Genomic DNA, 14621 nt, shown 5'->3' on the forward strand with positions numbered 1-14621 from the left:
ATATATTTACCAATCAATTTTGAAGCAGTAATAATTGAACACTTTACCTGTAAAACAGCTCATGAGTGGTAGCAGAAATACGAGTTTCCATAGCAACATCATCTCCACTTTCCAAGGTCAAGAATTCCTCCCATCCAATCATCAGAGAAACCACGTAGATCTTCCTGACACTACTTTATAGCCTGTAAAAATAGTATGATAGGTTGTCAGTGTAATTGGCAAACAGGCATGTAGGATTATGTTATTTAATTACACATTTTAATAGTTATTAATATTGGATTTGTCTTTTTTTTTTTTTTTTTTTTTTTGCTGCCATGAGACACTGAGTTGATATTTTCAGTGAGCTTTCCTCTCTGACTCCAATATTTCATTCCTGGGATAGACACAACCATTTTTATTTTATTTTTGCCTATCAGCATACCAAGATTTTTTTTAAAAAAATCCTTGTTGCATCAATTTACACTCAATTACATTGAATTTCACTCAAATCATTCTTGCCCAGTCACCTAGTTTGGACTCGGGAGTCACTCACATAACCTCTGATGATACTCAATAATAAAAGGCATAAAAGGAAAATTCAATTGTAGTTCTAGTTAAAGAAAATGCAAAACAAGGGCTAATATTAATAATTGTCCATTTATTTATTTTGATTTTTATAATCCACCTTGTCAGAGGATATCAGGGTTGTGAACAGTAAAAATAACCAAAAATTACCATACGAAAACAAGCAATAACAACAATAAAATACAATCATATCACTTGTGGTTGCATCCAGATTTAAGCTGGGATCTGCTGTGATAGCAGAAGTGGAATTTCCCTCCCACTATTTTTCAGAGCAGCCCTGTGAGCCTCCTGAAAATGCTACACAAAGTAAGGAAACCTTGCTGAATAGACTGTAGGTTGTGGTGGTGGTGGTGGGTGGGGTAGGATCCCCAGAATCCACATATATCCTGGATCCAACCCTAGAACAGTTACATACATTTATAACATTATATATGAAAAATGAGGAAAATAGGTTCTGAGCATGGAATCTCAACTTCACAGAAGAGAGCTCTGAGAGACAATACAGAAGCTCAATTGAACCACAGGCTCTTCCATTTCCAGCTGAAGTTGTCCACTCATGCCATCAATGGTGTCCTTCAGAGGAAGAGGAAGCAAATAACTATTCAGGGGCCCTTTCCTGTCTGTGCTGTTCTGAGCACTGCCTGAAGCACACTAGACCTCCCATTGTCAATATATCCTTTAGAGATCCTGCAGGAAATCCCATAAAAAGATGAAATAAATAATCAAAATTCTGGTTGGCAAATCAGAGTTAACTTCACCTAAAGACTGTAGAGGAGCCACTCCTCAAATGGCCAATGTTACAAGTAAGTTGTTGAAGTAGAAATAATGAAAATTGCTGAATCTGAAACAGAAATGTGTGAACTAGTAACTTACATGGCATGTTCCTCCCATGAATGGAGCCTCATCATAGTGAATGGGATCCAGACCAGGGGCACGTCTACACCTGCCTTTTCCCCTGGGATCATCCCTGGATCATTCCTGTGCAGCCACATGATGCACAGGGGATCCCGGGAGCAGGCAGGGACGATCTCTCCATTTCCCTAGGATATCTGGAAACACTTTTATCCTAGTTTTTCCTGTGGTCCCAGGACGATCCTGAGGACCACAGTTTTTTTGTTGTTTTTTTACTTACTTTTTCACTGGAGCACAAGTGAGCTCTAGCTCCTGCCATTTTTCTTTTTAAAAAATGGCAGCCACGATGGTGCAACATCCCTTTCCCCATCTGGGACATCCTGCTTCCGTTTAGATGGCCAGGGATGATCCCGGAAGCAGGTAAGTCCAGGATCATCCCCCCTCCCTCCCTCTACACCTTTAGGTGTAGACTTGCCCTTAGTCAATGTTGCATCATCGAAATCAATTGGACTTAAGACTGGATCCAATCCAATGTGTGAAGAGGCTGAAAATTAACTTTAATTTAAGGATGGCAGAAATTGGCGAGTGCTCACCCCAACAATGTTGTAGCCCGCCTCTATGAACTGGAGGATCCAGAAAGTGCACATTCCCCCAACTGCTCTGTTAATGGTGGCTGCCATTGGTGTGACAGGGGAACATGTGCACTTTGGGAAGCTCCAGAAATCTTGCTTTCCCCACATGCCTGCTCCACTGGGGGCTTTAAAGTTTCCAGAAAATGTGCTTTCCTGCAGCTTAACACCGAAAGGGGAAAGGGCACATTGCTCGAAGGCCTCGTGGGGGGCTCACCTTTGGACCGAGCATGTCTGACTGGATCCACACAGGGTGTCTGCATCCGTCATGGACCCAGTTGGATGCTCATGACATCTGTACTTTAATTTCAATGTAAATGATGGATTGGATCCAACATAAAAAGAACCATGCTAGATCAGACCAAAGCTGCAAGCTAAACAATCCCAGCTGTTCTAGCCTTACCTCTCATAGGAGAGTTGCTCTGGCCCTTTGATCGTTTCAGTTCCCAGTTTTGTACTTTTCCCCAGCTTTACAATACCTTTTTTTAGGTGTGGTGGCTAGAACTGTACACAGTATTTTAAGTGTGGTCACACCATAGATTTATATAAGGGCAGTATGATATTGGAAGTATTATTCAATAGCCATCAAATATCCACAGGATAAACAATCCTATGCCTCCCTAGACAAAGTTGGTGGGGAAGAGGCACAGGATAGTTCGAATTCCTGGACCTGAGAGAACGTCCACCAACAAATTCACAGAGAACAGTTCTGAGCAGAACTATTGGAAGCAAATTTATTTTCAACTCTGGTTTGTGCATTGATCTAATATTCTGTGTGCATAAAACTAACCTTTGTGTTGGGAAAATCAAAATTCTATATATAAAAATCTGCTGATACTATAGAAATGCCTATTAAAATTAAAATTATGCATGTACATTCTGCACATGGTTCTGCCAGGATATATTTGAAAGTTTAAACCATGTAATGTATTAATGTGGTTGGTGTTGCTCTTAATTCCTCCACTCCGATCAAAGGAACTAAGTAATCCAAAATCACAGCAAATTGAAAACAAATAATAAAAATAGATTTGTTTTCTTAGACATCTGCATAACTTTATTCATTAAATGCTGACAGACACAGAAACCTTAGCAGCAAACATAAATACTTGATAGCATTATAACTGCTAGTACTGTCTTTCATATGGTAATTTACTGTCAGACTAAATCAAGTACATTTAAAAAACAAAAAAAGCCCTCCCCAAACACCCTTTGTACTAGAAAGTCTGGTTCAAAGTAGAAATCCTTGACTGTTTTTAATTCTGGTGAAGTATAAATGGTAAAGTATAAATTGTGCTGTCACATCTCTTCTTCTTTTTTCTTTTGGATATGGCTATTGCTTATTGTAATTGTTGTAAAAGACATACTTTAGCTGGACAGATGAAATAAGTCAAATGTGGGGGAAATGTACATATTTCCTGTAGACCCATGCATACATTTGTTTTCTTAATGGAATAAAGTTCACACAAATACGTCATCTTAAAAATAGCTATTAAAGGATTCCCCCTACATGATCTTTTCATAGCAACCTCATACACAGAACAAATATTCCTAGAAGTGAGTATTTTTTTTACCCATTGTAATTTTAATGATCTTTTCTTTCCTTTTTTAAGATGTGGGATCACACACTTATGGGAATGAGCTGCTACATATTGCTGGGATTAAACTTGTTCTGAGACTGGTGTTCATCCAAGGAAAAACTGAGTTAGATACAGTTTTTAAATTGTATTTTGCTGTTGTTGTGAGCCAACACAAGATGTGATTAGGAGTAAATAAATAGTTGGTGCACCAGATACGCTATTACCTGGATGGATGGGTTGATTCATACTTTATTTTTTTAATATTAATAGCTGATTGTTTTAAAGAGCAAACACCTCTTATGCATTGTTAGAGGAAACTGATAATCTGGACACATTTCAGTCTGGTTTCAGGCCAAGGCACAGCACTGAAACAGCCTTGGTTGCTTTCACCCCAAGTCCGGGTGAAAGACAGGGGGAGTGTTACCCTGTTGATCTTCCTGGATCTCTAGGTGGGTTTTGACACCATTGATCATGGTATCTTACTGGATCGGCTCTACAAGATGGGTGTAGGAGGCACTGTGTTACAGTGGTTCTGCACTTACTTGCAGGGCCAATTCCAGAAAGTGGTATTGGGGAATTCCTGTTCCATCACATGGCTATTAAGCTGTAGGTTCCCACAGGGTTCTATTCTATCCGTCATGCTGTTTAACATCTATATGAAGCTGTTGTGTTTGGGGGTTTGGTGCCATCAGTATGCTGATGATACTCAGCTCTATTTCTCCTTGTTGTTGGAGTCAGCTGGGGCAGTGAAAGTGCTGGACCAGTGCCTGGAAGCTGTAATGGGCTGGATGAGGGCTAATAAACTGAAGCTGAATCCTGATAAGTCAGAAGCTTTGTGGATTGGTGGTTCCAAGTACGGGAATTGTAAGGGTCCTATTCTGGATGGACTTGCACTCCCTCAGAAGGAGCAAGTGTGTAGTTTGGGAGTACTCCTAGATCCATCTTTGTCACTGGACGCCCAGAGTACTTGGGGTCAGCTTCAACTGATCTGCCAGCTATGGCAGGGACAACCTAGCCATAGTAGTCTATGCACTGTTAACTTCCTGATTAAACTTACTGCAATGCACTCTATGCGGGGCTGCCCTTGAAAACCACTCATAAATTGCAGCTAGTGCAATATGCAGCTGCTAGACTGCTCATCAGAACATCCTAGAAAGACCATACTACACCTGTCTTAAAAGAATTGCATTGGCTGCCTATACACTTCCAGTTGGAATTCAAGGCATTGGCAATGACATTTAATGTCATTGCCACTTCGATACTCTCCCTATATATGCTTGCCTAACACTTGAGATCTGTTGGAGGAGCCCTTCTCTGTGTCCCACCAATGTGAGACATATGCTACGGTGGGACATGGGAGAGGGCTTTCTCTGTTGTGGCACCCCGCTTGTGGAATACCCTCCCCTTGGAGGCCCGAGTGGCACAACGCTGGCTTCATTTCAGTGCCAAGTTAAAACATGGCTTTTTATTAAAGGCGTAGATGGCTAAATTCTCCATGGTTACACATAATTTTAATTGTTTTTAATTGTTCTCTTATTGCTTTTAAACTTTTCTACTGGTTTTAGTTTGTCAACGATTTAATTCATTTTTAGCTGTGTATATTTATTGTTTTACGTTGTTCTGATTTTATCTGTATGCTGCCCTGAGATCCCAGTTATATAAGTTGGGATACAAATATTTTAATAAAATCAATCAATCAATCAATCAAATTAGGGAAGAAAAGCCAGAGTGGTTAAAAATAGAGGTGGGCAATCCCATCAATTGCTCTTTCTCCTGCTTTTGAATTTTTTAAATCTCACAGTCTTTGGCCAGATCTACATCTTGTGTCAAATCATTTCAATCTCATCATGGCAATGCTATATCCCTCTTGCAGATTTATAATTCGTAGGACACATAATGACACTTATTGCAGTATTTTGTATAATGTGGGATAAAAAGCAGGAAATAACATTATGAAAGCAGTATACAGAATGTGTAATGTTCCCCAACAGTTACCAGTGTACTTCAATGCTGCTATAAATCAGTAGTGTGGATCTAGCCCAAGTCTCCGGAATATGAATAATGTAGTGATTTTGGTAAATTCTTATATAACATGAACCAAACTGAATTGAAATTCTCATCTTTCTGCATAGGGCGAATTCAATAGATATAGCTATTCCTAGTATGGAGAGAGATCCAAGTTGTATCTGCCTGCACATAGCTGCTAAAGATGAGGAGCCTGCCAGAAAAAAAAGAGGTGGCAACTGTGATTTTCAGCTGCCTTAAATGTAAATATTTGCAGTTATTGTTTATATCAGTGGTTTCCAATTGGTGGTCCATGAACCCCAGGGGGTCTGCATAACCCACCCAGGGGGTCCATGGCACCATTCACCAATTAGCTCTGCAAGGTCTGCATTTTAATAAAAGAAAATATGCCGTCTCCCACACTCTGTTTGCTTCGACGGTGACATCATGTGTGAAAGCACCTGTGTGATTTAGCGACTATCTTCAGAGATTACTTCCCTGCACCTAATCCTGAAAACTCATGGAGAAGGAATCCTTTTGAATGTGGTGATGTATGACTAACAACTCTATCTGCGGAAGAGCAAGATGCACTGGTTGATGTGACTTGTGATGGTTCATTGAAATCATTTTTCAAAGAATATAGACTGGACCAATTCTGGGTGAAGTTTTTTCCTGATTATAAGAAGTTAGGTGAAAAAACTTTGAAACATCTAGTTCCCTTTGGTTCCACAAATCTTTGTGAACAAACATTTTTGACACTTTGTTATATGAAGAACAAGCACAGAAATCGGCTCAATGTTGATCCAGATTTGAGATTAAAAGTAGAAAATATTGAACCAGATGTGGAAGGGATTGTTCGGGACAAAAAGAGGCATGATTTCTCCCATCACGTTTAGGTTTAGTAGCTGCTAGACATGTCATAATTTGTTCAGTTGTAAACTAGACATTAGTAAAATTAAATTCGTATTTATATTCCTAACTAAATCATTGTCATTTTTGCGTGGTAATATCACAAATATCACAAATTTTATGGTCTGTTTTTTAGTATCCCTAAAATCCTTTGTTTATTAGGGGCTACCCCTTATTTTCTCCAAAAAAATTGCTTCGCACAGGTAATTACCATAGAGATAGCAAATTTTTCAAATTTTTAGGGGGTCCATGGCTTGGCATTTGAAAAACAAGGGATACACAGTACTTCGCTAATTGGGAACCACTGGTTTATATTATGCATAAAGTTTCAGGAAGTAAGTAAGCCTCTATGTATTTACAATTTGTATTCACAGGTTGGGCAAGTAGCAGCAGAAGAAGGGGGGGTGAATGCCTGAGTGCTGATTGGATGGTGGAGGGGGAGTGCTTGGGATTGGTTGGCTGTGTAAGAGTGGGAGGAGCTGGAGAAATGGAGCTCTCTATACGAGTCTGAGCTGACAGGAAGACATTAAGGTGCATGATTATAAGACAGAAGGGGATGATTATAAGACAGAAGGGGATGATTTTGTGAAAAGAGATATGACAGTATTGTGTGGATGATAATGTGAAGAGAGTGAGAGGTTGATACTGGATAGGCAGGATTGCTGTGGGGTATTGTTGAGAATAGATAGTAGAATTCTATAGAGAAATCTTTTAAGAAAGAACTTACAGAAACCATTACACGAAGAAGCATTGTAACCATACGTGTTGCCACAGAGGAAACCATTAAGCTTGTTCACACACTTACTTGTGTTAATAAATTCCAATTAATTTCAAACAACTCATGTGGTCTGTGGAAGAGTGACTGAGGAGGGAACAGTTAATGGTGGCAGCAGAATGGGAAACTGAGGGCCAGGTTGCTGGGCTGTGGAGTTGTGGGGCCTGAAGCATAAAGGCGAGACAGGAGCAGCAGCAGTAGGCTAAAACCCTCACACGCATCATCAACACAGGGGATTGAAGTAGGTCCTGAGTGCTAGTGGCATGGATAGTCTTGTCAAGTAGCCTGTGGGTGGCACAGGTGAAGGCAAGACCTCACAGCAACCCAAATTTAGCACTTGCATGGTTGAACACAGAGGGATCCAGGCTTTTAAGAGCTCAGTTCTTTTCTTCTACATTTAGAGAACTTTGCACATTTTGAAAATTGTTATCGAAACAGGACAGAAATGAAGTTCTTTCCCAGGCCTAGCTAAAAAGTCAAGGAGGCCTCTAATATAAAACCCAAAGAAGGGCTGTATGGGTAGAATTTCACTTATCTGTATATAATAGGCATGTGCTCCGCTCCGATTAGAAGCGCAGAAGCAGGAGCGAATTGGCCTGCTCTGCCTTGCCAAGGGGCGGAGTAGAAGCAGACCGTGGACCCCTAGAAGCAAGGCGAAGAGAAGCGCCCATTTTCGGAGCACTCCGGTTTCCGTGGTCTGGTCAGATCGCCATCTTGAAACATTTCGCCCATAGGATTGCATTGCGGAAAAGAAAGGGGGATAACTGTGTTGTTTTTGAAGCTATCGTTCTGAAAATTCTTGTGCTCAGAGAGTCGTGGATGGGGGTCATTTTGAGACTACTCTCACCTCTCTGCGTGGTGCGGGTCGCGCGCTAGAATTTTTTTTTTTAAACGGCGGCAAATACATTTTTCGAAGGGCTGAGGGGCAGAGTCAACTCCCGGTCATGATCACATGATCCCAAAGTTGGAGGAGGGGATAGGCAAAACGGGTAACTTGGGATTCTGGGAAACATCTCTTTCTTAGTCTGAACGGACTTTTCCCAGTGTTTTTTAAAACAGTAGCCCCACCAAATGCACAAACACAACCTGTGAAATCATATACTAAGCCAATAATAAGAGATAGAAACACAGCACTGCTACCCACCCTAACTTTGGGGAACAACTGAAAAGATGTGGTGCAAGGGGATGAGCTCCCCTAGGGCATGCCATGTGGATGTGCCCCCACTCTCTCCTGTACTTGGGGGGCTATCACAGCCCTCCAAAGAGAGTAACCCGGTGGAGCAATGCCTATCATGAGTTGAAGTGAGCGTTTACTTCTTAGTGGTGGAGCAATGTCTTTCATGAGTTGAACTGACAGCGTTGCTTCTTAAAAGACTGGTCACTAGGACCAGTCAAATTGGCAGCTGCTTCCCCCTCCCCCGGGCACGTCCCCCTATTACTGGTAAAAGACAGATATAGCCTTTTTTTAAAAAGTTCTTCTTGTTGTTTATTCAGCAACACTGCTGCTTTTAATTCCACCCCTCCTTTGTTTGTTTATTTATTTATTTATTCCATTTTATATGCATTACTGGCTTATCCTTGGCTCACTTCCTTATGCCCCCAGAAATGTCTGCTGCCTGCCTGCCTTCCCTCCCTCCTCCCCTGCCCGCCTCGCAGGGATGTTGTGTGTGTCTGGCTTTGACTCAGGGGAGAAGTCCTTCCTGCGCTCAAGTTAGACTTTTGGAAGTTCCAAATCCATTTTTCAAGTGTGGAAGAAGATTTCATAGGTTTATCTGTACTCCCCAATTCATGGCATGTTGGGATTTCCTTTGAAATGGCCCCATTGAGATGTCTGCAGGTTTAAGCCCCGCCAAAAATCAGGGGATGATGGGACTGCCTTGAGTCTTGGCGTGCGTGTTTCCCTGGATAAGCTTTCATGGTGGCGAGTTTGAGATTTTTAACGTGCAAATTGACGGAGCTATGGAAAGGGGTGTGAATGGGGTGTTGGATTTTCATAAATTCCCCAAAAATCAGGGGATGATGGGACTGCCTTGAGTCTTGGCGTGCATATGTATCCCTGGACAAGCTATCATGGTGGCGAGTTTGAGATTTTTAACGTGCAAATTGACGGAGCTATGGAAAGGGGTGTGAATGGGGTGCCCGATTTTCATAAATTCCCCAAAAATCAGGGGATGATGGGATTGCCTTGAGTCTTGGTGTGCGTGTGTATACCCCCATGAGGTGTCATGGTGCCAAACTTGAGGTTTCTAACTTTCACAGAAAAAAAGTTGTATACTTTTTTAGCTTAATGCAAACCTATGCGGGGGGGAAACGGAGCTCCGATCCGGATCTGGAGCTCCGAGCGGAGCAGAGCGGACATAGGCGGAGCGGGGGTGGGGCAGAGCTGGCCAATCCGAAAATCGTAGATCTGGAAGAGAAGCGGAGCGGGGGGTCCGTGCACACCCCTAGTATATAATGGTCCCAAGTCTGTATAATCTACAAGAAGAAGTGATGCTGTAGAGTGGGGAAAGTAATGCATCAGACCACAAATACAGTAAAGCTAAACTGTTCAAAAACAGGCCAATGCAGTAGATGCATGCTTTATTCTGGCCTTTTTCAAGCCTGTCGGAAGACAGTGAGAGGCTTTCTTTTTATAGCTTCGTTCTCCCCACCCCCAAATCCATTGTCAGTAACAACTGAGTTTAGCCCATGATTCCTCCCTCTTTCTTCGCTGCCTGGCATTATAGTAACCAGCAAAAGTCCCAGCCAGGGATATGGCAGTGTGTGATCTCTCTATTCTCTCCTGAACACCTGATCTGCAGGCAGCTAATGCGACTTTCCTCATGAATGCCAATTGTATTCAGCTAGTATTTTTTCTTTTCAAACTTTTTTTTTATTATCCCTGAGGCAGTCTCTGTGCAGTTTGAATACTTGAACTTTCCAGATACCCATAACAGTGTGAATTGCAAATGCGTCTAACAGTATAGGGTAAATGCAGAGGGCAGCTTCAGTGTCTCTGGGACTATTTATCAGGTCCCCTTCCCCTTGCCCTCCACACTTTTCAAAGTATTGCATAATTTGTCTCAAGAGGGGGGAAACAGACACACATGTTATTGCTCTACAATTTCTTCATGCAACTAATTTCTAGATTTTCCTTGCTGAAACTATGCAATACCATTAGGCTAGTACCTAATCCTGTACAATGAAAATACTTCTCCATGAAGTGTTTGGAGTGTTGTGTCAACTGAGCTGTTCAGATTCAGAAGACCACAAAAACAAAAAACCCACAGTGTGATCTCCAAGAATCCCAGTAACCCCATATAATTAGATAACCTATTTCCATGCTGGAGCACTGCCCCAGATCAAATATGTTTCATGGGTTTGAGTAACTTATTATCTGGAAAATGTTCATCATGGAGGCTAACCAAAGAGGCCCGCTCCTGTGCTGAAGGCTTGACCTTGCCATGTTTGTTTACTTTACGCTCAAGTAAAGAATTTGGGGGTGTTAATCACATCTTGTTCATCAAGGTATTTTGCACTTGTGCCTGACAGTTCACCTGTGGATTCCAGAGTTGATCAGGAGCCTCAAGTACCAAGGACATGCAGGGTCATCTGTTCCACGCGCCCACCCATACACCACCCAGTAGGAAGATAGAAGACTCAGCAAGTGGAATGAACTGGAAGCCTCGGCTTTCTTAACTCATTCAGCTCCTCTGTAATGTAGTTGGTGAATTGTTGCCTCCCCTCCACCCCTGAAAATGATACACAGAGAGTTGGAAGACCATACTAAATGGGGACAACTGAGGTGTAAAGATCCTAAAAAATCAGGCAGGCATAGGCATCTTCTGTGAGTGGAGACCTTCTGTCCATTGAAGGCAGATTCTGGATCCAACTTACTGTTACCTGCTGCTGCCCATCTTGGTTGAGTAGCCACTGTACTCCAGGTCAAAGCACTGGATCTCAGTCTTTATTGCAGACATACATCTTAATTACAACTGATCTAACTCTTATTATTATTATTATTTATTTATTTATTTATTTATTTATATAGCACCATCAATGTACATGGTGCTGTACAGAGTACACGCACACGCACACACACTTTTTTTAATAGGGCACAACAGTGTTTTCAGTTCCAGACCAGAATGCCTTGAAGTCAGTGAGGTCATCAGGGCTCAAAGCTAGCCTTGTCCCAGACATTCAAGCCAGTAAGCTGCCTTAGGGTGTTCACCTGTGTGCCATATGTTCCTCCTGCTATCCTGCCTGCATTGACCTTCCAGTTATGACTTAATGAAACAGTGAAGTGTCTCAGCTGTATCGGCCAGATCAATTACTTCTTGACCCTAGGAGTACAGAGTAGGCAGGAAAAAAATCCATCTTCCCATGGCCGAGCTGTGCTGGACCAAAATGTCCTATTCATCTCCATATGGCAATCCACTGATCATTCACTGTAATAGCTGGTGGAAGGGTGTCACCCAACTAAAGCTGGGAATGGGGCCTGGCCATATTGAAAAGGTGTGACTACACAAGCTCTGTGATTGACCAGGTTGCATGAGGCTGCTTGCCCACCTGGCAAATCCTAGAAGTCTTCCTTACTACATGACACTGGAGGGGGCATGGCTGCTATATAAATTAATAATAATAATAATAATGTTTAATTCCAGGCATCTCCATATAGGGGTAAGAAAGAATCCTGCTTGAAACCCTGGAGAGCCATTGCCAATGTATGTTAATAATACTGGGCTAGATAGACCTTATACTGGTCTGACTCAGGATAAGGCAGCTTCCTATGTTCCTATGGATGAAATCCACTTTCAATAAAGTCATCATGTGAGTTTCTTTCATCACTTTTCATCTAGGTTTTTTTTTAAAAAAAATATATCTTATGAACATGTCCCTAAGATGTGACAGCTTGTGCTTATCATGTCAGGGGAAAATATTCTTTGAACTAGCAGGTGTGATAAACACCAGCTGTCACCACATGAGATGCATTCAAAAGAAATAATCATCATATGAAGTTGATGATGTTATGTAAAGGTAACGTTAGAGTAACACAAAGTTTCACTTGAACATGTTCAACGAAACAGGAGTGGCCTGAAAAAATGTTGCATTGTGGAGTACTCTTGAAGGTTGCAGCTAGCCAGTCATGACATCTTTCAGGTTACTCCGTTCCATCTCTCCCCCCACCAGTTTTCCATTCCATTCCATTCCACCTCCCCTCCCCACACCCTTAACGGACACTTAGCGTTCTGTGGCCACTGAACATGGGAGTCCACAAAGGGCTGTCTCTTCTTCTTCTTCTTCTTCTTCTTCTTCTTCTTCTTCTTCTTCTTCTTCTTCTTCTTCTTCCTCCTCCTCCTCCTCCTCCTCCTCCTCCTCCTCCTCCTCCTCTTCCTCCTCCTCCTCCTCCTCCTCCCCTCTCTTACAGCAGGTGATCTTTTCCTGAAGGTTTTCTTGAACTCCTGCAAATTTGGGGAGTCTTCCAAGTCTGTTTGTGGGTGGTGCTATTTTTGGCTACTTACGAATGAGATGTCTAAGTAAATAGGATTTGCAAAAGTTTTCAACTGTGTGCGTGTGTGTGTTTTCTGTGCCTTGAGACAGCCCTCTCATGATGAGTATTCTATGTAAAAATGGGGATTGTGTTGTATTCTATGTCATATGTTTTATGGTCTCTTTACCTTTCATGTACCAAGCTTGATGTTGAACCGAGTATCTGACTGGGGCCAAGTGCACAGATTTGATGTCTTATCCAGCTAGGGTGTGGCAATACATATAACATCAAGAGACTTATCCTGAAATGGATGATCAAAGAGGGATTTTTTGAACACAAATAAACAAACCCTGCAGTCTTGAAAGACAGCTCAGAAATGTGTTAGGCAAACAGACAAACCTCCAACCTTACACTGAATAGCAGCAGCAGTGAAAGATAGGGAACAGCAATGAACTTAATCCCCAAACATCCTTCACTGTTCAGTAGGAGAGAAAAATGGGGTGGTTTCAAGGCAGGCAAGTTGATGTCTTGTGAGGGAAGAGACAACAACCTTTTCCATTTTGTCTGTACTCTCAGGGGCATTGTATGTTAAGCACCTAATATGACTGGTATAAAATACATGCTAAATTGTTAATACAGATTCTGAGTATATTATACACATAAGCATTCTACCCCACCCCTTCTGTCTCCCTGTCAGTCACCCTCTAGATGTGAAGAATAACGTTCCATTCATGGATCAATGGAAGCTCTCCACACAATTTCCAACGCTGTAAAACCATCAACATTGGAAATCACGTGGAAAGCATCCATGAACAGAGGAGGCTTCCCCCTTCAGAAAGTTGCTCCCCATGTGTAGAGGGTGACAACAATGGAAATGGAGAGAGCTGAGGTAATGTGATCCCTCTCCTTGCATCTTAACTATACTCAAGAATCCAAACACCTAAAGTATTTTTTTCTGTCTAGAAAATAATATATAAACAGCCATTTCCTATGTTGGAACAGTATTTTTTCAGACAAATAGTAAAAACTTTTTTCTAATAAGCCATGATGAATATAGTTATCATAAGTAAACAACAGCAACAGCAATCTCATATTCTCTTGGCATGAGTAATTCCTAGGAAACGCACTATAAAAGTAGAAAGTTATCTCCTAACACTCAAGTTTTTGAGCTGATTTTATGCTTGACATTTCTGCCTCTCTCTCTCTCACTCTCTCTTCCTATTTCTCACAGTTGACACACAAGATGCATGACATGATGTCTCCTGGGCACAATAACAATTTTCTTCATGTAATTGGAATTCATTATATGGCCAGTGTTACCCCCCTCCAATGGCTTTTCAGGCAGTGGACACAATCAGTATGCCAGGAGGAAGCAAGAATGTTCTCACATCACTTTCCTTGTCCTGTTTTAAGCTAATCAGGAAAACCTAAAGAAGCATCAGCTATGCCATGCACATGGGGAAGAAAGGTTGTTTTTAAACAAAAATAGCTACTGCCAAACAATTCCCCAGGCATATGCATCTAGATGAGAATAAGGCAGCTAATTAGTCAAGTGTACACACTTAATTTTCCCAATTGATCCTTGTTTCAAAACATGGCATTTTAACAGGGATTCGTATTATTTAGATAAAATGTAAATGGCACCTGGGGAATGATACATGTGATCCCTTGGGAAGTTAGAGGAAGGGAGGCAGAGACATATATTTATATTGCAAGTTTAAAAACAACATCACACACACACATTCTGCCACCCAAGAAACCAAACATAATTTCCATGCCAATGACACAGTGTCATGCTCGGGCAAAGATCTTTCCCCCTGACTCTTCCTGTTTCTGCTACA

General features: G+C 41.6%; 1 protein-coding gene across 1 annotated transcript in view; it reads right to left on the bottom strand.

Annotated features, from left to right (window-relative positions):
- The window catches only part of LOC134395538 (contactin-6-like), a 278197-nt gene that overhangs the window by 224556 nt on the left and 39020 nt on the right, over positions 1 to 14621 (bottom strand). The window contains exon 2 of the mRNA XM_063121702.1: positions 48 to 182. Coding sequence (XP_062977772.1) covers positions 48 to 102 — 55 coding nt within the window. The 5' untranslated portion in view covers positions 103 to 182. The remainder of the gene's footprint in view (positions 1 to 47; positions 183 to 14621) is intronic.

The sequence above is a fragment of the Elgaria multicarinata genome, chromosome 3, assembly GCF_023053635.1.
Source record: "Elgaria multicarinata webbii isolate HBS135686 ecotype San Diego chromosome 3, rElgMul1.1.pri, whole genome shotgun sequence".
Lineage (NCBI taxonomy): Eukaryota > Metazoa > Chordata > Lepidosauria > Squamata > Anguidae > Elgaria > Elgaria multicarinata.